Source organism: Scyliorhinus canicula, chromosome 2 (genome assembly GCF_902713615.1).
Source record: "Scyliorhinus canicula chromosome 2, sScyCan1.1, whole genome shotgun sequence".
NCBI lineage: Eukaryota > Metazoa > Chordata > Chondrichthyes > Carcharhiniformes > Scyliorhinidae > Scyliorhinus > Scyliorhinus canicula.
Window position 1 is genome coordinate 63,385,261 of NC_052147.1, and position 23,448 is coordinate 63,408,708.

General features: G+C 44.1%; 1 protein-coding gene across 1 annotated transcript in view; it reads left to right on the top strand.

Annotated features, from left to right (window-relative positions):
- The window catches only part of kiaa0586 (KIAA0586 ortholog), an 818,517-nt gene that overhangs the window by 173,481 nt on the left and 621,588 nt on the right, over nt 1–23,448 (top strand). Inside the window, exon 9 of the mRNA XM_038780001.1 lies at nt 18,916–19,036. Within this exon, the coding sequence (XP_038635929.1) occupies nt 18,916–19,036 (121 nt within the window). The remainder of the gene's footprint in view (nt 1–18,915; nt 19,037–23,448) is intronic.

The following is a 23,448-nucleotide window of genomic DNA, read 5'->3' on the forward strand; positions in this document are numbered from 1 at the left end:
GGCCCTCGATGTTGCACCGACATGGAAAAAAAACTAAAGGCCATCTAACCTACACTATGCCCTTATCATCCATATGCTTATCCAATAAATTTTTAAATGCCCTCAATGTTGGCGAGTTCACTACTGTTGCAGGTAGGGCATTCCACGGCCTCACCACTCTTTGCGTAAAAAACCCACCTCTGACCTCTGTCCTATATCTATTACCCCTCAATTTAAGGCTATGTCCCCTCGTGCTAGCCACCTCCATCCGCGGGAGAAGGCTCTCGCTGTCCACCCTATCTAACCCTCTGATCATTTTGTATGCCTCTATTAAGTCACCTCTTAACCTTCTTCTCTCTAACGAAAACAACCTCAAGTCCATCAGCCTTTCCTCATAAGATTTTCCCTCCATACCAGGCAACATCCTGGTAAATCTCCTCTGCACCCGTTCCAAAGCTTCCACGTCCTTCCTATAATGAGGCGACCAGAACTGTACGCAATACTCCAAATGCGGCCGTACTAGAGTTTTGTACAACTGCAACATGACCTCATTGCTCCGGAACTCAATCCCTCTACCAATAAAGGCCAACACACCATAGGCCTTCTTCACAACCCTATCAACCTGGGTGGCAACTTTCAGGGATCTATGTACATGGACACCGAGATCCCTCTGCTCATCCACACGACCAAGAATTTTACCATTAGCCAAATATTCCGCATTCCTGTTATTCTTTCCAAAGTGAATCACCTCACACTTCTCCACATTAAACTCCATTTGCCACCTCTCAGCCCAGGTCTGCAGCTTATCTATGTCCCTCTGTAACCTGCAACATCCTTCCGCACTGTCTACAACTCCACCGACTTTAGTGTCTGCAAATTTACTCACCCATCCTTCTGCGCCCTCCTCTAGGTCATTTATAAAAATGACAAACAGCAACGGCCCCAGAACAGATCCTTGTGGTACGCCACTCGTAACTGAACTCCATTCTGAACATTTCCCATCAACTACCACTCTCTGTCTTCTTTCAACTAGCCAATTTCTGATCCACATCTCTAAATCACCCTCAATCCCCAGCCTGCGTATTTTCTGCAATAGCCGACCGTGGGGAACCTTAACAAACGCTTTACTGAAATCCATATACACCACATCAACTGCTGTACCCTCGTCTACCTGTTCAGTCACCTTCTCAAAGAACTCGATAAGGTTTGTGAGGCATGACCTACCCTTCACAAAACCATGCTGACTATCCCTAATCATATTATTCCTATCTAGATGATTATAAATCGTATCTTTTATAATCCTCTCCAAGACCTTACCCACCACAGACGTTAGGCTCACTGGCCTATAGTTACCGGGGTTATCTCTACTCCCCTTCTTGAACAAAGGGACCACATTTGCTATCCTCCAGTCCTCTGGTACTATTCCTGTAGCCAATGATGACCTAAAAATCAAAGCCAAAGGCTCAGCAATCTCTTCCCTGGCTTCCCAGAGAATCCTAGGATAAATCCCATCCGGCCCCGGGGACTTATCTATTTTCACCTTGTCCAGAATTGCCAACACTTCTTTCCTACGCACCTCAATGCCATCTATTCTAATAGCCTGGGTCTCAGCATTCTCCTCCACAATATTATCTTTTTCTTGAGTGAATACTGACGAAAAGTATTCATTTAGTATCTCGCTTATCTCCTCGGCCTCCACACACAACTTCCCACCACTGTCCTTGACTGGCCCTACTCTTACCCTAGTCATTCTTTTATTCCTGACATACCTATAGAAAGCTTTTGGGTTTTCCTTGATCCTACCTGCCAAAGACTTCTCATGTCCCCTCCTTGCTCGTCTCAGCTCTCTCTTTAGATCCTTCCTCGCTTCCTTGTAACTATCAAGCGCCCCAACTGAAACTTCATGCCTCATCTTCACATAGGCCTCCTTCTTCCTCTTAACAAGAGATTCCACTTCTTTGGTAAACCACGGTTCCCTCGCTCGACCCCTTCCTCCCTGCCTGACTGTACGTACTTATCAAGAACATGCAATAGCTGTTCCTTGAACAAGCTCCACATATCCAGTGTGCCCAACCCTTGCAGCCTACTTCTCCAACCAACACATCCTAAGTCATGTCTAATGGCATCATAATTGCCCTTCCCCCAGCTATAACTCTTGCCCTGCGGGGTATACTTATCCCTTTCCATCACTAACGTAAAGGTCACCGAATTGTGGTCACTGTTTCCAAAGTGCTCACCTACCTCCAGATCTAACACCTGGCCTGGTTCATTACCCAAAACCAAATCCAATGTGGCCTCGCCTCTTGTTGGCCTGTCAACATATTGTGTCAGGAAACCCTCCTGCACACATTGTACAAAGAACGACCCATCTAATGTACTCGAACTATATCTTTTCCAGTCAATATTTGGAAAGTTAAAGTCTCCCATAACAACTACCCTGTTACTTTCGCTCTTTTCCAGAATCATCTTCGCCATCCTTTCCTCTACATCCCTTGAACTATTAGGTGGCCTATAGAAAACTCCCAACAGGGTGACCTCTCCTTTCCTGTTTCTAACCTCAGCCCATACTACCTCAGAAGAAGAGTCCCCATCTAGCATCCTTTCCGCCACCGTAATACTGTCCTTGACTAGCAGCGCCACACCTCCCCCTCTTTTGCCCCCTTCTCTGAGCTTACTAAAACACCTAAACCCCGGAACCTGCAACAACCATTCCTGTCCCTGCTCTATCCATGTCTCTGAAATGGCCACAACGTCGAAGTCCCAGGTACCAACCCATGCTGCCAGTTCCCCTACCTTATTTCGTATATTCCTGGCATTGAAGTAGACACACTTCAAACCACCTACCTGAACACTGGCACCCTCCTGCGAAGTCAAATCTGTGCTCCTGACCTCTATACTCTCAATCTCCCGTACCCCAAAACTACAATCCAGGTTCCCATGCCCCTGGTGAATTAGTTTAAACCCCCCCAAAGAGCACTAACAAATCTCCCCCCCATGATATTGGTGCCCAGGATATTGAGTCAATCCAATTTCTATTGGAGTTATGTAACCCCAGAAATTATCTTAGCTCTTCAATATTTGTGGGTTTCTTTGCAGTTTGAATTGCCTCTGCTCTATCTTGGGTCAGTTCTCTTTTACCTTTTGAAATTTTCTCACCTAGATAGATGACTCCATTTTGAGCAGGTTGCGCTTTGGCCATATTGGCTTTATGACCCTTTGACTGAGATGATCCAACAACACATGTAAATCCTTTTCATGATCTTCTTCCTTAATAGTGGCTAACAAAATATCATCTACATACTGGATAATGGTAGAGGGCAACTCAGGTAATTCCCTCAAATGATTTTGTACGCCCTTATGGAATACAGTAGGACTGTTGTGAAAACCCTGTAGTAATGTTGTCCAGGTGTACTGTGCTGTTGAAAAGTATTCTCCGTAAAAACTTGGCTCTTATTTGTACTTCGAAAAGGAGCTAAACCTTCTGAGTAGCTCCATTATGTACCCAACATTGGAGAGTGTCTGCAATATATAGTAACAGATTGTTCGCATACAAGCACACCCTGTGCTCCCTCCCCCCGCACGCTCTATCCCTCTCCACCTGGTAGATTACCACAATGCAATGGCCAGTGGCTTGATTGCTAATTATGAACAGCAACGGAGAGAACTGTCTCCAAAGAGAAAATCCTGGAAAATCTCAGCAGGTCTGGCAGCATCTGTTGGGAGAGAAAAGAGCTAACGTTTCGAGTCCGATGACTCTTTGTCAAAGCTCCCCTGTCTTGAACCCCTGCCCATTTGGCGATAACGCAAACTCAAGCCATTAGCATGTACACTTGTGGAGGAGGCCCTGTATAAAAGCTTAATCCATGACATAAATTTAAGTCCGAAGACAAACCGGACCCAACAAAAAGCCAGTTCTCGATTGCCCCACCGGAATTACTGGTGAACAGAAAGAAGTTGCAAATGGAGTTTGAGTTATTGACAATGGGGGAGGCGGTGACCCAGTTGTGTCACTCTAGGGAGTCTTTGGGGAGAAAGCCAGTCATCTGTTGGCTCACCAGCTGAGGTGGCAGCCAGCTTCCCGGGAAACAGTACAGGTCAGGGACTCAGTTGGTGGGGTTGCTTCTGTCCCAGAGAAGGTGAATGAGGTGTTTGAGGCTTTCTATCGTGGGTTGTATGAATCAGAACCTCAAGTTGGGGACTCACCAATGAGACAATTTATGGGCAGATAGTCCTTCCCATAGGTGGAGCAGGAGAAATGGCAGAAGTTAGAGGCACCAATTAGGCTGGAAGAGATCATGAGTTGTATTAAGTTAATGCAGATAGGTGAGGCTCCGGGACCGGATGGGTTCCCCGTTGAATTTTATGAACTGTTTACTGGACAGCTGGTCTAACTTTTGCTAGATATGTTCAATGAATCCATATCTCAAGGGGGTGTTACTGCCCATGCTGACACCGGCATCGTTTCCTTGATCCTGAAGAAGGACATGGATCCGATGGAATGTGGGTTATATCGGCCTGTCTCGTTGCTAAACACTGACGTTAAGTTGTTGGCAAAGGTGTTGGCAATGAGGCTGGAACAGTCTCTACTGTAGGTGGTTTCAGAGAAGCAGACTGGATTTGTGAAGGGCCGGTAGTTGTCAGCCAATGTCAGGAGGTTGTTAAATGTGTTGTCGCCCTTCTCGGATAGCAAACCAGAGGTGATCATTTTGGTGGATGCGGAGAAGGTGTTTAATAGGGTTGAGTGGGGAAATGTCTCAGAACACATTCTCAAGTACTGGATTTTCTAGAATTTTCATATTATCATTATTTCCTGACACATTCTGCTTGGTCTTCTTCCCCAAAACTCTCTGTCTGTGAGTCAGCACTGCCTTGTGCTTAGTTGGGTCATTACAGATCCCAATGAATTTTAATTAGATAATTTTCAAGATAGAGAATACTGACAAAATCTCAGTAGAGGTAAAGGGTGGGATGAAAATTGATAAATCGCCTGGTCCATATTGCTTGCATCCCAGTTTGAGAAGGGATGTGAGAGCAGAGATAGTAGAAGGGCTTGCCATAATCTTCCAGTCATCCCAAGATACGAGGAATGTGCCAGAGGATTGGAGAGTGGCAAAGATGATACCTATTCTCAAGAAAAGGTGTAAGGACATATGAAAAATGGCATGACATGGGTTGGGAATAGCATGGGAGGGTTGGATGTGATGATAAAATTTGTTAAGTATACTGATTTGTCCCCAAAACTTTGCGGGAAAGATGGAATGGCATGGGTGAGGATGGTATGGGAGAAGTGGATGTGATGATGGAATTGGTTAAGTGAGAGCTGGCTGGAAAGTTTCGAAGTAGATGATCAGCCACATTTGTATTGATTGACAGAATGGGCCTAAAGGACCATATGGTCTAATCCTGCTCCTACATCTTAAATTCTGAAGTATATTAATCTAACTGCAAATGTTTTGAGTGTCTGCTCATTTCTGTATGATTTTAAATCTCCAATGTAAATGCCCAGGATTAAACTACCCAATATGACAATGTATTCCTTTTGACACTGCTACATTTGTGGCCTTGCCATCAGCTGTCGAAACTCTTTAAGCACTAGAAACCCACCCCTGACCCTCTGTGCATCTCTTTCGCTTTTAGCTCACTCCTTAAACACTACCTCTTTGACAATGCTTTTGGTCAATTGCCTTCATATTTTCTAATGTGCACCAGTGTCAAATTATGCATCGTAATATTTTCATTCTCCGTGTTATCTGGGAAATAGATGAGCACCTGTATTGCCACAAATCCATACCTAATTGAACCTAATTTCCTCAGAGTGACACTCAGTGGCGGATTGCCACTCCATACCGACGTACCTGCACTTAAATTCTGCAGCGCCTACCTCACTGGCCTTCCTTACTCAGGCTGGGTGAGACTCTAGCAGCAAATCAGCTGCCATGAAGCAGGTGACTTTAAGGGTCCCATTGAAAGGGAGAAGATCAGTTTCTACAGTAAGTAAATGGGATGGGGGTTGTATCCAGACAACGGGGTAGGGGGGTGGAGAGAGGGGTTTGGACATTAGGGGTATGGGGGTTCAGACATGGAGGGGAGGGAAAGAGTCAGACATTGGGCAAAATGCCATGGGAGTGGGGTCAGTTGTGTGGCGGGTGTTCTGTGCATGGCTGCATCTGGATCTTTATGCTGAAGTTAGAAGAGCTTTTTCCTTCTAACTCTTTCAGAGTAACTACGAATATAAAGCAGGCAGAACTATGCAAAGTTAGTGATTTAAATCGCTTTGTCGGGTGGTTCCCAACATAGCGCAATTGTCCAGTGGAAGCTGGCTCTTCCGGACAATTGTAAGGTAAACCCCTACCTGGGAACTAGTGAGAGGGATTCCCCAGCACATCTTTTGGGCACCCCCAAATCCGATGCTGGGAAGCCAGGAAGTTGCAGGTAAATATATTGCATTCCCATTTTCCTCCAGGCCTCCGTGTAAAATGTAGCTATTTCAAGCTTTACTAATACTCAGAAATACAATTTGTATACAGAAATACAGATGTAAGTCTTGCATTTGCATATTAAATTAAAATACTTTAAATTGAGTGCATCAATTGCAGCTTTGGGTCTTTGCATAGTTTATAATTTTATAACCTTGCATTCTTTCCAACTTTGAATCAGGACTATGCATGCAGTCTCTCAGATTGCCTTCCAAACCCAGCATACCATTTTTAAAAATGTACATTTATTAAGATTTCATATTTTTGCAAACAACGCAACAAAATTACAAAATAAATCCGTTGCAGTAAGCAAAGAAAAGATGGTTCGACATACATGCCTACAGAGGGGAACAGGAGAACAACATTATAACTGGCTCGATACAATTGAATTTAGCCAGGTAACTCTATAAGCCCCACCAGAGACCAAGGAAGAAACATATAAAGCCATGAAAGCATGGTAAATTGGTGCATACCCTGCCATGACGCGTCTGCTCACAATTACCAAGAGTGTTCAGGATAAAAGTTCCACCTCATGTTTGGGCATGCATCAATATATATCTCCCTCAATGCTAGCAGTACCAAAGGCTCCAATCACACACCACAGTCTCTTCTCCTCGGATACCAACCCCATCTGCACCCATGCAGGAACCAATCACAGATTCTTTATACCCACTCTTACAAAAGAAAATTTCAGTTCTAAAGGAGAGTTACATATGTACCACAACACAACTTAACCGTAGTCTCAGGCCGAGTACCAAACCAACATCATTCCATACATTTGTACAGAGAGGATTGGCAACAGCATGTTCGGATTATGATCAAGCCTTCAAGGTCTCTCAAGAAAAATAGCTGGAACTACCATAAGTAAACTACAGGATAACAAAGGATCAGGGCCCAACCCTAGTTTTATATTTCCCTGGCGCACGCCGATCACCCATTAATGAGGAAGAAAACAAGCTGCTCATTTAACCAACCCCCCCCCCCCCCCCCCATGGGATAGCAACCAAAGTAGAGGACTCCGCTCAAGCCCAGGCCCCGGTGCACCGAAGAAGCAATACACAGATCTTCAGGAAGTCCCTAATCAACACCTTCAAGAAGGGACATCCCAAGCTCCAGGGCGCAACAAGATACCAGCCACAACACTGGACCTGGCCTAGTACAGCAACTCCCTACACAAAGGAATGAATGGCCCCAGGACCTCCAGTACACCCTAACACTCCCACCCCAGCCAGACCTGCACCTCTCCAACCACATCCAGGGAAATGCACCACCCCCATTTATACGGAAAAAAACCCACTATAATTATGTCAGCCAGGGAGACATAATCCCGTCACCGAAGAGAAGAACAACCGTCAAGGAGCCCTGGGCGCCCTGGAAGGGCTGATTAAGAGACATTCCAATTAGTTATCTCATTTATGTTAAGTATCCAATAATTGACACTGATATGTAAAGGGGCTTCAGTTGCCCTTTATGTGCCAATTTGCTAATGATGAGTTTAGGGATATGTGTGAAAACGTGAATATCACAGTTCTGAATACGGCTGCAGAAAGCCCATTTAGTAATGGTGTGTGTGAAGAAACCATGCAGTAATAGATGACATGCTCCGGAAAATGTTGGCAGATAGACCAAACTGCAAGCTAAATTCAGCTTTAGCATGGGCGGTACATGCAAAGAATTCATTGCAGATGGTTGGGGGTTATAGTCCCTATCAATTAGTGTTTGGTAGAAATCCTAAAATTCCATCCATTTTGGATGACCAGCCTCCAACTGGGAAGGGACTACAATTAGCTCTGCCTTTGCTGAGTATTTAAATACATTACATGGCAGTAGGAAAGCTTTTTTGGAAGCAGAAGTCTCTGAAAGAATTCGCAGAGCTTTAAGGCATAATGAACGGCCATCAAATACCGGTTTTCAGCAAGGAGACATAGTGTACTATAAAAGAGACAATTTTATTGAATGGAAAGGCCCAGGGAAGATCATAGACATAGATGCCAAAACAATTATTTTGCAACATGGCAATCAAACTGTTAGTGTACATTCATCAAGGATAATGGGTACAGATTACAAATTTTCAGATTTAGACAGAGCAAATAGACATAACGAGGAACCAGGGTCATCTGGTGTGCACATGTGACAGAACTATGAGGACCAGTTAACTGATATAGATAAGGGTTTCTGTAGAGGAACACAACATTTCTGATGATTTAGAACAGGCCATTTTCCTGAAAGGACAACTGCCAAAAGTTGGTACAAAAGTGACATACTTGCCAGAAGGGTCTAGTCAATGGCAGGATGCAACTATTATTAGTAGAGCAGGGAGTACCAATAAATCAATAAACATTGGTTGAATGCACAGCATTCAATGGGGAGGGCGTCCAGACAATGGATTGGGAACACAAAGTTCAAAAATGGAGGGCACAGAAACGCAGTGCTGGTTCAGATAGTACATCGGATAGTTAACAGGTCCGCAAGAAAAGGTTGAGATCTACTGAAAGGACATCCCACAGCAGAAGGGAAAGATCAAGCAGTAGCAGTACAGAACGATATACCAGGCGGGAGAGGGGATGTATTTATCAGAGCATGAGTAAGACTACGAATACTAATAGGAGTGGAAGCCCACATGCACGTGAGATTTTGGTGGCTTCCAATAAGTTAGATGAAAAAGTTATCAAAGATACCAAACAGCAAGAACTGCATAGTTGGAGTGATTTTGGGGTATACACGGTAGTACCGGACGGGGGACAAAGAGCTTTATCCCACAGATAGATTTGCACGGAAAAGGTTCTTCCAGATGGAACTTGTAAGGCAAAGGCCAGGCTTGTGGCAATGAGATTTGAAGAAAACTTGGAAGATCAGGATTTAAGGGTAGATTCACATACGGCAGGAAAGGTTATTTTAAAGATCTTCTTGGCTCTATTAGCCACAAAGGCATGGGAATGCAAATCTATAGATATAAAAGCTGCTTTCTTACAGGGGCATCAGCTCCAGAGAGACATTTTTCTTTGCCCTCCTAAAGAGGCGGCTAACACAGAAGGGGTACTCTGGAAGTTGAACAAATATGTATATGGATGAAATGATGCATCTATGCAAATTTATGTGATGGAGTTTCAAGCGCAGAGGTTTTATAATTTTCCTTTTGGGTAACAATGGTAAATGTTGCCCTCCTGTGTGGGAAACAAAGAAAATAAGGAGAGTGGTCAAAAGCACTTGGGCTGCTGAGACGTTAAGCCTTGTAGAGGCGGTGGATATGGCCTTTTATATATCTGAGATATTTACAGAAATTTGGGGATTTGGGTAATATACTTAGTGAATGTCACATTGACAATAAATCTCTGGGAAAATGTGTACTCTACAAAAAGTGTCAATGAAAAAGGTTAAGGATCGACATCAAAAGTTTGAAGCAGATGTTGGACAGAGGGGAAATAGCAAAAAATTAAATGGGTTCACAGTAGCTGTCAATTGTCAGACTGTTTTACAAAAAGAGGGGCTAGCTCACAGAAACTTTTGGATATTGTTAATGAAGGGCGCATGTTCCTGTGATTTTTTTTTCTTCCAAAAATTAAAAAAAAGAAGGGAAATTGCGTGTGTGTTTTTGAGTTTCTTGTAATTTTCCTTTCTCCGTATTGTTTTTTTCTCCAAGGAAGGGGAGACTGTTAAGTAATGGGTTAAGAGGCATTGCAATTAGTTGTCTCATTTATGTGAAGTATCCAATAATTGAGGCTTCATGTGGCATTTGTGTAAGATGATGTGATGTTAGTTTTGTGCAGAGTCTGTTGAAGTAAATTAAATGTGTTTGTGGAATAGGAGCAGAATCTTTGACTCTTTATACAACAGCAGATAAACGTCTAACACTGATTCCCTCCTCCTCGGTACAACCAGGGGAACCTCCTGTAAACCAGTGGACTGGATCAGGATTAATAACAACACCCTGCTTACCCAGATGAAGAGAGGAAGAAAAAAAACTCTGAAGGGAAGAATGCCCGAATTGATCTAAAAGTATTGCCCATCAGTGTCTGCCATCGTGGGAAGGATACTGTTATAACCTACACGAGACCCACAGGACAGAGGACGATTAGGTTCCCTGTGAGTCTCGTGGAGTACGAGCTCCCCCGCTAAGGGGTGGACGCCCCTCATCAGCGGGAGAGGAAACCGAACTTGGCGCAAGTGTGATCCGGGTGCAGGTAGTTCCTCTGGGACCTGTGTACATAGTATTTCCATACCTCTGTAAATAAACCTTTTTATCACCAATGTTTCCCATGTGACTGCTTCTGTGAACCCAACGCGGGCGATTTTGGCTGTACCCAGCCACCTCTCCGCATACCTCTAGAGGTTGGTTCACCTGCCATCATGATGCTGCACTTTGTATAGGTATTGAAGACTGGTCACAATATGTCGAGCGGATGCGTTATTTTTTTCAGTCAATACCATCATCCGAGCGTCCGACTGTGATCCTCTTGCCAGCCTGTGGGGCGCCCACAATTAGTGTGATTAAGATCCTAACATACCCTGCCACCTCAGATTCAAAATCATTCGCAGTTCTGGTACCACATGTGGCGGACCCAAGGCATCGGTCATCGTCCAACGCTATTGCTTCATTACGGCCAAGCTGACCCCATGGGAGTCCATAATGGAAACTGTGGTGCATCTCAGGAAGTTTGCAGAATCCTGCCAATATGGCTCTGCCTTCTCTCAGATGTGGCAGGATAGAGGCATGCGTAATGCGGCGAACCAGCTGAAGTTGCTCGCCGAGCATCAGCTGGACCTCAAAACGGGCCGTGGAAATCGCCCTATCACAGGAAGTGCAGAGCAAGGCGTACAGGAATTGCAAGGGACAGAAGTTCTCAGCTTGTGGCGCGCCTCACCCCGTAGCCCCCCTCGGCCAGGTAGCCCCAGTTCTCTCCCCTGGGCAGCAGCCCACTGGGGTTTGGGCCAGTGGCCTAGGACCCTGATGACCAGGTGGGACCCATCCCCTGATCCCTGGTTGTTGTGGAATGTGTGTTCAGAGAGGCTGTAGGGAGTGGTCTGTCTGCTCGCTGTTTCACTGGGGCTGGCCATCTGCCCGCTCCAGTCCCACACCTTTTTTGAGGAAGAACCTGTGGGTGATTGTCTACAGTTGAAGTGTATTTTGTTGCCCCCATTAGGGTCACAGTTCAAGTTAATGGTCATGCATCACGAATACAGTTTTGAGAAGCTCCGATGGGAGCGCAGCTCCTGTCATTATTGGACACTGAGGCCCAGTTGGCCACGTACACCGGAGAATTACTGCGTGTTTGCCCGATTGTGGTGAACGGTGATGGTCCCAGTTTGCTCATCCAGGACTGGCTACAACGCCTCCGCATTGACTGGCAGGAGGTTTTTGAATGACCTTGGGAGGTATCAACACTGTGTTGTCGGAGTACGCCGAGGTCGTCAAGACCAGGCTGGAGATGATCCATGGCGAAGAGCCTTGTGGACCCTATGGCAAAACCGAGGTATTTCAGCCTAAAATTAAAGTAAAAAGCTGACAGCCCAGTTTCACCCACACTCTGACATCACTGATAAACGCCCATTTCTTAAAGGTACTCTCACATGACACCGGAGTCTTGTCAGTACGAGACAGTAAACACACATCAGGGGTTGTACGAGTATACAAGGTTGCATTTTGGTGTATCATCAGCCAGCGCCATTTTCCAGCTCCTGATGGAGAATATTTTTCAGTGGTTGCCACTCATGGTGATCTACCTGGACGACGTCTTGCTCACGGGAAAATCTGAACAGGACTACCTGAATAACCTGGACGAGGTGATCTGTCGCTTTGGAGTCCGGCCTTCGCCTCCAAAGAGAGAAGTGTATTTTTCGCGCCTGAGAGGTGACCTATTTGGATTTTCGCGTAGACCGGGAGAGCCCCCACCCGGTCGAAGACGAAGTGTGAGCCATCCAACAGGCCCCCCTGTAGGGAGGCGCGACAGAGCTATGTTCGTTCCTAGGGCTCGTCACAGGCCTTGCGGCTATGTTGCCCCCCCTTGCATAATTTATTCAACAAAAAAAAACAGGCATGGGTGTCCACTTGAGGTAAAACAGCAGCACGCTCCATCTCAGCTGCTGACACACTTTGACCCCCTCAAAACCACTCTTGGTCACCTGCGAAACATTGCCATACAGCATTGCCGCCATGTTGCCTCATCAGATGGACAACGGCTTCGAGGACGCTGGCTGCGGCTGAGTGCAATTATGCTCAGATAGAGATAGAAGGTCTGTCCGTAGTCTTCACCATAAAGAAATCCCACCAGTATGTCGATGGGTGTTGGTTCGCGGTATTGACCGATCATAAGCCACTGCTTGAGTTGTTCAAAGAGGACAGGACCATCCCACCAATTGCGTCGGCCAGAATTCAACGCTGGTCCCTCTTATTGGTGGTGTACGAATACATTCTGGAACATCACACACTGGGATGCAGATCGCGAACGCTGATACTTTGAGTACGCTCCCACCTCCAATGAGATCGCCAATGTCCCCCAGAGGTCATTGCTATGGTGCATTTTATGGACACATTGCTGGTCACAGCGGCCTGGATATGTGCATGGGACACAGACTGACCCCTTGTTATCCAAGCTTTGTCATATTGTGCCCAGCATTACTCCCTTCCCAGGTGAACTGAAAGCTTTTACCTCAATGATTGCTGAGTTCACCGTGGAGGACAGTATTCTCCTTTGAGGAAGCGTGTGGTGGTCCCACACAAGGGACAGGCTCCATCTTTGCGGATCTCCATGACGGTTAGCCCGGTGTGTCTAAGATGAAGATGCTTGCCCGGAGTTACGTGTGGTGGCCGCGGTTGGACTTGGAAATTGAATGGCTCACTCAATGGTGCAAAGTGTGCCAGAAGCAGCAGAAACTCCCACCTACGGCACCGCTTCATCCCCGGGAGTCGCCGGGCCAACCATGGGTGCGTCTCCGTGCAAATTTTGCTGGCTCTTTTCAGGGGTCAGTGTTCCTCCTCCTCATCGATACACACTCCAAATGGCTGGACATTTACAGGAAGACATCGACGACTTCGAGGCCGACAGCCTATAAACTTGGGCTCTTGTTTAGCACGGCATTCTGGAAGTATTGGTCTCCGACATCAGGACACCGTTTACAGGTGCAGAGTTCGGAAATTTCATGAGAACGAAAGGGGTGCGCCACATACGCACTGCCCCATATCACTTTGTTTCAAATGGTTTGGTGGAGACAGTGGTTCAGACATTAAAGCGTGGCATGAACGAACAGACCTCGGGGTTCCTTGATACACGTTTTGCGCACTTCGCTTTCTGCTACTGCTCCACACCGCACGTCGCTACAGGCGTGGTGCCGGTGGAAATTCTCATGAGACGTAGACTTTGAGCTCGCCTCAGCCTGGTGCATTGCCAGACATTAATTTATTAACACGGCAGTAGAAACCCAGTGGTACAACCCCTTTTGGAGGAGCAGGGATCACCCCCCGGCTGCCTTGGCGCTGGTGTTGTCCCACGGGCGACTTGACACCGAGGATTCCGACTCCACCATGGCAATTCAGTCACTGGATGATCTGACGGGGAGTCTCCTACTGACCAACTATCAATGGTGGTCCCGTTGCGACGTTTGACGAGGAAGCGTTGGTCACCTCGCTATACACCGCCTGGTCCTGTGCTGACGACGCCCAAGAGACAGCTGCTGGCTAAGAGGTGCAGAGATCCTGCTCCTCCTCCTCCTCCTTTGTCAGACACGTTTTCAGACTTTGGAGGGTGAAATGTTGAAACCTACATGAGACCCACAGGGCTGGGCCTATTAGGTTCCCTGTGAATCTCGTGGAGTACGAGCTCCCCCGTGAAGGGACAGAACGCCTCATCAGCTGGAGAGGAAACCAAACTATAAAAACCTGGCCCAAGTGTGAACCGGGCGTGGGTAGTCCCTTCTGGGAGCTGCTTACGTAATATCTCCATGCCTCTGTAAATAAACCCTTTTGTTCCCAACACTTCCCGTGTGGCTGCTTCTGTGAACCCAACAGATACTAAGAACAATCTCTCTCTTAAGCAGACCAGCTAAGGTTAACCAAACCCACCGTGGCATGCTCATATCCCCCCAATATAATAGCTCTTAAAAAGAAATCCAGAGGATAAACTCCAACCTTAAGGAAGAATCAGAAGGAACCGAGTCGTCTCCACATACATGGTTTAGCTCAGTGGGCTAGGCAGCTGGTTTGTGATGCTGAACAAGGCCAGCAGCTCAGGTTCAATCCCCGTACCAGCTTACCTGAACAGATGCCGGAATATGGCAACTAGGGGCTTTTCACAGTAACTTCATACTTGTGACACTAAAAGGCTTTATCATTATTATTATACATAATTCGAAGAAGAAAGGCGCAAATTCTTAAATTCAGAATTACTAAAAACCAAACTCAAAACCCGATGCTGTAGCTCTAACTCGGGGGCTTTCCTCAATCTCAGGGGAGGTGCTGGCGTTGCGGTGTTGGCGTTGCGGTGTTGGCACTGGATTAGAAATCAGAAACCCAGGGTAATGCTCCAAGGGTCCGGGTTCACATCCCGCCACTGCAAATGGTGAAATTTGAATTCAATAAAAATCTAAATGACCATGAAACCATTGCCGATTTTGTAAAAACCCATCTAGTTCACTGATGTCCTTTAGGCCTGGTCTGGCCTACATGTGACTCCAGACCCATAGCAATGTCCTCCAAGGGCAATTTGGGATGGGCAATAAATGCAGGCCCAGCCTGCGATGCCCATGTCCCATGAATGAATAAAAAAAGCTAACCCTAACATCCAACTCCACCCCCACCATCTGCCCAGGACCCCGCCCTGTCTCCTCTCATCTTCATTATAAATGAGATAAGGGGTGTCAAAAAAGCACTCCCCCTCCCATAACCACAAGGATTGTAACACATAATGACGAAAAAAGGAGTAAAACTGTGCACAGAGCACATTTCACATAATCAACTCAAAATGATTTTTGCAAGAACAGGTTAACAGACAACCCTCACCCTCGTGCTCATATCTCGCATGCCCTTGCAGAAGAAGACAACAATAAATAATTATCAAAATAATCGCAAGGGAGTAATATCCAGGATTATAGAAGAACTGCAGGCTAATGACAGAATCTGTGTTGGTCTAGAAGGCTGACTCCAAGATCGGATCAACGAACACCCCTCAGGATCTCTCAAGAATTCAAACGAATGAAGCACCTTCACTTCCACATTGCTGGCACCCAAACAACCCACAGCCTCGGCCCTGGCCTGGGGGGGTAACTCGGCCACCTCCAACCCCTCATATCAAGCATCGAGGATAGGATAACATAGGGCCAGTGGTCGATGCACACAAGCTCCAAATCAAGATTACTAAAGCATGGCAGCCAATCGAGAACTCGCCTCTCACTTTTCACCAGGTGCCAGGTTTGTGGACTCACCTTGCCCGGCCCCTACCTCCAAAACACGTAAGATAAACTACAGATATGCATCAGGATCTCAATGCCTCAATGCAGGGCCTTACTAGGGAAAGTACTCTTCTGAATGCAAGAACTCTCTCATGTGCCACCACCATTCTCCCAAGGATACCTTGTAAATCTTCTAAGTGAGCTCTAAAAACATGCACCATATCCAGAACAACATTGTCCATTGTGGCCATTATCCGGATGCACACCGCACTGCCAAGCCGAAAGCCCGCTCACCAGCAACAACACCACTGCAATCTGGGCCTCAGCCCAGCCCATCAGACCACCATGATCAAGTGAGGGTTTTCTACAATTTATGTCTGCTCCGCTTTGCAATACACAAATCAGGGTCTACCGCAAGACATATATCCCAAGAAAAGACAAAAATGAAATGTGCACCCGGATAAAATAAAGGATGTCAGGATGAGCAGAGAGCTCACAAAAGCACAGCCTCTTATATCAAATAAGCAACACCCTCCCAGCATACCATTTTGAATGTGTGTGTGTGCAGTCAGATTAAATTTTTCTTAAGTTAGTATTGTTTTGTGCTTTTAAACACTAATTCAGAATTTTCAAATGGGTAGGACCAAACTACACAGTAACAGTTCTCTAAACTACATAGTTGTAAGGAGAGTGCATAATTTAAAAGAAAAGTAGGGAGGACAGTGGAATCATTAAACACTGTCACCTATGGAGACTCATCTTAAAATTAAAAGGAAATTATCACAAGTGAATTTTGACAGAAACAGTCATGCTACCACTGTGTGGAGCTGTGTGATTCAGAGAGCTATTTGTATCGTGCTTGAAAACAAGCACTGCAGCAGGTGGATATCAGGATTTATGTTACACAAATTAAAACAGAAAATGATGGAAATACTCAACAGGTCTGGCAGCATCTGTGGAGAGAGAAACAGTTAACATTTCAGTTGCATCACAGTCCTGATTTCTGATGAAAGGTCATAGACTTGAAATGTTAACTCTGTCTCCACAGATGTATCTGGAGCTGATTAGATTTCCAGCAGTTTCTATATTAATTTCTGATTTCCAGTCTCTGCAGTATTTTGCTTTTGTATTTATGTTACGCGAGTCCCACATGTAAAGGGTTCTCAACATCCACAGTGCAAATAAGAATGTGAAAATTTACGGTGCTCCGTAAACATGTTGATAGTGATTTTATTTTTCTACATTGCATTGCAGGTTTACTGACCAAAATTGGAATTTTAATGCAGTTGAGCTCCTGTGGTGGTACTCATGGGGAGTTGAGATCAATGGCAGTACTCAGGCGAAGCAGTGTTAGAGGCGATAATTGAATAACTAAAAAGTGTGATAGTGGAGGAAAGGACAAAGGAAAAACGGCATGGTGTGGGAAGAAGACTATTCGTTTAGATGGGACAATTGCCAAATCAACTCTGTGGGAAGTGAGTGCCTTACCTGGATTCTGTTCAGTGGGGTGTTTGGGGAGCCAGGAGCAGCAAAGAAGTCCTATATAACCATAGCTGATATGGTTGGGAGTGCTAGTTCTTGAAAAGTTGCTTTGTATGCAAGAAGAAATTATTGTCAAAAAGCAGTTCACTGTTGGGTATCAGGGTGCAGTCGGTGAGATCCTAGTCCTTCGGTTAATGTAATTCTGGGCTTTTCTACAGTGTGTGTTTTCTTTGCTTTCCACCTCTAAAACCTTTTGTCCTTCAATTCAGCTTCTCCTTGCTACCCAGGCAGGTAACATGCAGCAGTATCAAGCTATGCTCATAGTGCCACCTACAGGTGAAATGCAATTAAAACAATCCAAGCCAGTGCTGTTTTATTGATTGTACAGGGAAGCACGGTGGCGCAATGGCCAAGTTATAGCCAAGTTTCGCACACATGAGTACGGCCTCAACCGGGACCTGGGATTCATGTCGCATTACATTCATCCCTCACCATCTGGCCTGGGCTTGCAAAATCCTACCAACTGTCCTGGCTTGAGACAATTCACACCTCTTTAACCTGAGATTACCCCTATCTCTGGATCTGTAAAGACTGAATTACCTGCAAATGCTCGCATTCAAAGCATTGTCTGGCATCTTTGAATTTGTCTATATATATGTTTCTGGAACATACCTCTTCATTCACCTGAGGAAGGACCAGTGCTCCGACAGCTAGTGTTTGAAACAAACATGTTGGACTTTAACCTGATGTTGTAAGACTTCTTACTGTTCTCACCCCAGTCCAATGCCAGCATCTCCACATCATGTCTTTTTATAAGCAGACTATTTCTGTCAGATGCAATGGTGCCATTTTGAAGCTGAAGCTCATGAGCTGACAGCAGTTAGCTCTGATCAATCTTTGGCCAATGAAACAGCACTCAGTGCATGCTCAACTTTTTGCTAGTGCTGCTGTGTTTGAAAAATAAATGGGCTATTTGTAGGGCAGAACGGTAGCATTGTGGTTAGCACAATTGCTTCACAGCTCCAGGGTCCCAGGTTCAATTCCCGGCTTGGTTCACTGTCTGTGTGGAGTCTGCACGTTCTTACCGTGTGCATGGGTTTCCTCCGGGTGCTCTGGTTTCCTCCCACAGTCCAAAGATGTGCAGGTTAGGTGGATTGGCCATGTTAAATTGCCCTTAGTGTCGGGTGGGGTCACTGGGTTATGGGGATAGGGTGGGAGTTGTGGGTTTGGATAGGGTGCTCTTTCCAAGAGCTGGTGCAGACTCGATGGGCCGAATGGCCTCCTTCTGCACTGTAAATTCTATGAAATTCTTTTGATGTTTACTTTGTACTATTACATTTGTATTTAAGGTGGCCTTGAGCAACTTTAGTTGAAGTGATTTTTCTTAAGATTGCTGCAGTTATATTAAAGACGTTCTATGTTTTGATTTTGATGCCAAATTACTGTGGTCGATGCTGGTAATTTAAAGAACGATTTAGGGTTTGTTATCTTTTCAGGTATCACGTGCCCTGATCTTGACGATTGAGCAATCAAATTATTTATTTACTTCAGCAAATTGTGCATTTAACAGGAACTTTATTTTTCTCTCTCACTACAGGAAATAGGAATTTTTTGGAAGAGATTCTAAATAATCAGGAAACTCCAGCAAGTGAGATAGATGCTGTAGAGAAGACCAGCGTTGCCATGACGACTGCAGGCAGACATCCAGACAGGTCCAGGTAAAAAAAAGACATAGCTGCACATGCACAGCAGTAGTTTTTTTCCTTAATAGGAATTAACTGAAAATATATCCTCCAGCTGTAAAGCCATTGATGCTGTCTGACTTTTAAGCCTTTCTAACACAATATATGTGTTGTGCAAACACGTAATCATGGTGGACTCAATACTGTTTTTTTTTTGGAAACCCAGAGACAGGAGGCTACATCACAAGGCCATTCTGATATCCTTCTGTTTCTATGGTTACCGTAACAGCATTTATCAGTTCCTTATGAGAAGAGGCAAAGCAAATCTGTATGCACATGGCAAGGTTCCAGCATTTCAATTGAAAAAGCACTTTGAACTGCTGCCAAGTTTATAAGAAGCATAGCTGTCAGGACTGCTTAATGCTGGCAGTTTGTATTTGGCAAGCTTTCATTTCCCATCATTCTTCAATTGGCTATTTTCCATGTACTTAGCGGAAGCTAAAAATTAACCCATTAAGATGATTGCACAAACTGAAATTTTAAATTTATATTGTTAGTGTGGTTTAGAAGATAGCTTGAAGTACACTTTTTGAAATGAAATACTTGAGTAACCTTTAGTTCACTTTCAGTACATTGAATTCTGATCTTTAACAACCTATCCATTCTTATACATGGAAATATTCATCTGAAATATCTTACTCAATAATTATTTCTAGAGAGGTGTGCAGTGCTAAGTTTCTTCCTTACTGAATAACCTGAAATTTTGGAATGTCAGTATTGAAATAAATCTCAATAGAGATATGGCCATTCTTTCTCTTTATTTTTGAACGTGAAGGATTCTAGGTGGTATTTTTGTGGACAACTGCACTCACTGCACAATGGGTTCATTATTGGGAAAAAAAGGGTTACTTGGAGAAATATGCAGGGATTTTCAACCAACACAGAGATCAAGAGTATCTGCTTCTTCCTCCTCTGCTATTCACCAGTTTCTAGTACAAATGGATTGAAAATTGTCTGTTCCTTAGGCAGCTGGAAAAAGTTCAGGAAAATTATGCCTGGCATGAATTGTAAAGAATGGCTTGTATAAAACCAACTCCATTATCTGTGGTGGAGTGTTTGCTAGTTTGTGCTACACAATTAGAGTTTTTCATTGCCTTCCCCTATTCCAACAAGGCAAAGTGTCTTAAGCAATCCCTAATATGTTTATGACATTAGTTATTCAATGAACAATGTTTTCATCCACTGCATTTTTAATGATGAAATTATCCCTTCATCCATTGCCAAACGAGTAAAACAAATGTTTTTTCTTTAAATTCTAGATTGTGTGCACATTTAATTCAATGGAATTTGAATGTTGTCCAAGTTAAAAGACAAGTTAATATGTAAATAACTCATCTTTTCACCTTTACCATAATTCTTGTAACTGGAAAATATAATTTCTGTATTTTGAAATGCAGAAATAGTACATTTTATTCACGATTGAATGGAATCGGAATAACAATGCACTGAAGGAGGCTATTCGGTACATCGTGCCTATGCGGCTCTTTGAAAGACTTATCCAATTAGTCCCACTCCCTAGCTTTGTCTCTGTAGCCCTGTAAATTATTTCTCTTCAAGTATTGCATTTCCTTTTGAAAGCTACTATTGAATCTGCTACCATTTCAGGCAATGCATTCCAGGACACCACAACTCACTGCATAAGAAACAATTTCCTTATGTTGCCTCTTGTTCTTTTGCTTACCACCTTAAATCAGTCCTCTAGGTACTGCACCTTTTGAATGCCTCTATCATTTCTCTTTGTTCTAAGAAGAAAAGTTCTTGTAATTTTTTCCAGTCTCACCACATAACTGAAGTCTTTCCATCCCGGTACCATAATGGTAAACCGCTTCTGCACCTGCTCCAAGGCCTTAGCATCCTTCCTGAAGTGTGATGCCCAGAAATGAACACAATACTCTAGTTGAGGCAAACCAGTGTTCATCATAACTTCATTGTGTGATATTCTGTACCTCTAGTAATAAAGTCAGGAGTCCCATTTGCTTTGTTCATGGTCTTCTCAATCTGACCTGCAACCAGCAAAGACTTGTGTACATACACCACAGGTGTCTCTGTTCTGCAGCCCACTTGAAATTTAGCTTATATTCTTCCTCTTTTTTTCTAGCAAACTGTGTCACTTTGCATTCAATTTTATCAGCTACGTACCTGCCAATTCATCTGTCTGTATTGTTCTGAAGTCTGTTACTATCATCCTAATTGTTTACTTACAGTTATGAGTTTTGTGTCATCTGCAAATTTTTAAAATTGTGCTCTGTGTACCCAGTCCAGGTCATTCATATGTCCAAAATAGCAAGTGATCCTAATACTGACCCTGAAAAACACCACTGTGTATTTCCTTCTCGTCTGAAAAACAATCATTCATCACTGCTCTCTGCTTTCAATCCCTTTAATCACATGGGTTTTCAATTTATGTTCAAGTCTGTAGTGCGGAACTTTGTCAAAATCCTTAAGAAAGTCCATATACACTATATTAACTTAACTACCATCATCAACCCTCTCTCTTACTTCATCAAAGTACTCAATCAAGTTAATTAAATACAACTTGCCTTTAACAAAAGCAAAATACTGTGGATGCTTCAAATCTGAAAACAAAAAATGCTGGAAATGCTCTGCAGGCCTGGGAGCATTTATAGAGAGAGAAAAATAGTGTGAATATTTCAGGTCTGTGTACCTACATCAGAGATTTGCCTTTAACAAGTCAGGATACCTTTCATTGTAGCTTAGTCCAGAAGTTCCCAAGTGGCAATATCTTTTCTGGATTATTTTATGTATATCTTGCTGCACATTTCCTGCATCAATTAATTTTTTCAGCGACAGTGGTTGATGTACTTTGTGCACCTGTATGTTGCCATGAGGCTATGCTCCTTTATTTTTCAACTTTCAACTCGGAAATTTTGCAATTTGAACTGAGATACAGCTAACTGCTTAAAAATGCACGGCCACATTCCAAGGTGAAAATGAGAACCAAAAAAATCACCCACAGGGGACTGTGAAGAGAGAGACATTTCCTATAATCTCGACATGCATCGAAATTCATTGCTGTTTAAGGAAGCAACATTAAAAATGCAACGTACAGAGTATTGAAAAAATGGCTGCCACACACAGACATACTCAAATCTCTTGGAATACACAGTGGGTTATGTATTTCAAGGCAAGGTTGCCCAGCAATTTGAGAGGGATTGCAAGTAACACAGGTGGTGTCAAGAAAGTCTTCAGCAGAGGAAGCAGGTTGAAGGCTGCTCTTCCCTCTCTTTTGGAATAAGTGTGTTACTGGTTGAAAAGTCAACTCTACCAGAACCGAGAGCTTGTAATAATATCTTCTATATCTGACTGCATGCAAGAAACCAGCTAAACTAAATTTGCCGCAGCATTTAAAATCTTCGCCTCCAGGACAATCAAAGGACACTTAATCATATATTCTTTTATCGTTTTTATTGGACTCCAACTCCCCTTATTCCTGATACCTGTGTGTCTGTTATTTTTCTTGGGTTTAGCAGTTAATAAATGTGCTCTTTCTTTGACTCAAGAAAGCCTGTTTGATTGGCTCCTACCGTTGCTCACTGTTTAAATACATTCTGATTTGGAAAAGGCATATTCTTGTGAAATAAAACGTACACCGTTGTGACTAACCAAGGAGGTTGAGATCACCCCTTCTTGCCTGCTCATAACAATAATCATACATGTATTTTTAAGACCTAGTTATAAACTCTCCAGCAGTTTTTTAAGTTATAAATTTAGAGTACCCAGTTCTTTCTTTCTCTAATTAAGGGGCAATTTAGTGTGGCCAGTCCACCTTTCCTGCACATCTTTTGGGTTGTGGGGGTGAGACCCATGCAGCCACGGAGAGAATATGCAACCTCGACACGGACAGTGACCCTGGACCGAATCGAACCCGGGTCCTCGGTGCCATGAGGCAGCAATGCTAACCGCTGTCCCACTATGCCGCCCTACTATCTAGCAGTTTATCTCCTTTTCAGTTATGATACTAGGGCGTGAAAGTTTCCATACCCATATTATTACTGAATTTTCAGTCATGTCCTTCTCTGCCTATTTATTCTTCCTTGTGAATGTTGTGAAATTGTAACATAAAGCTTTGGTTGTTTTTCAAATGCCATTAATCAGTGATGGAGGCCAGAAGCAGGGGTATTGTTTGGCCACATCTTTGCTAAACATTAGCTGAGTTGGGGTTACAACTTGTTTGAACTTCCATATTTTTGGCAGCCTATCAGTTAGAGTTTGCAGAGATGGAAAATTGTGCCTCTTGGCTTTGGGCGTGGAGGTGGATTGCTATGTCCATAAGAAGCATGGATAGATGACTGTGTAGTTACTAAAAATAAAGATACAAATAAAGTTACATTATCTTTACAGAGCATAGCATTATTTTTAAGGATTTT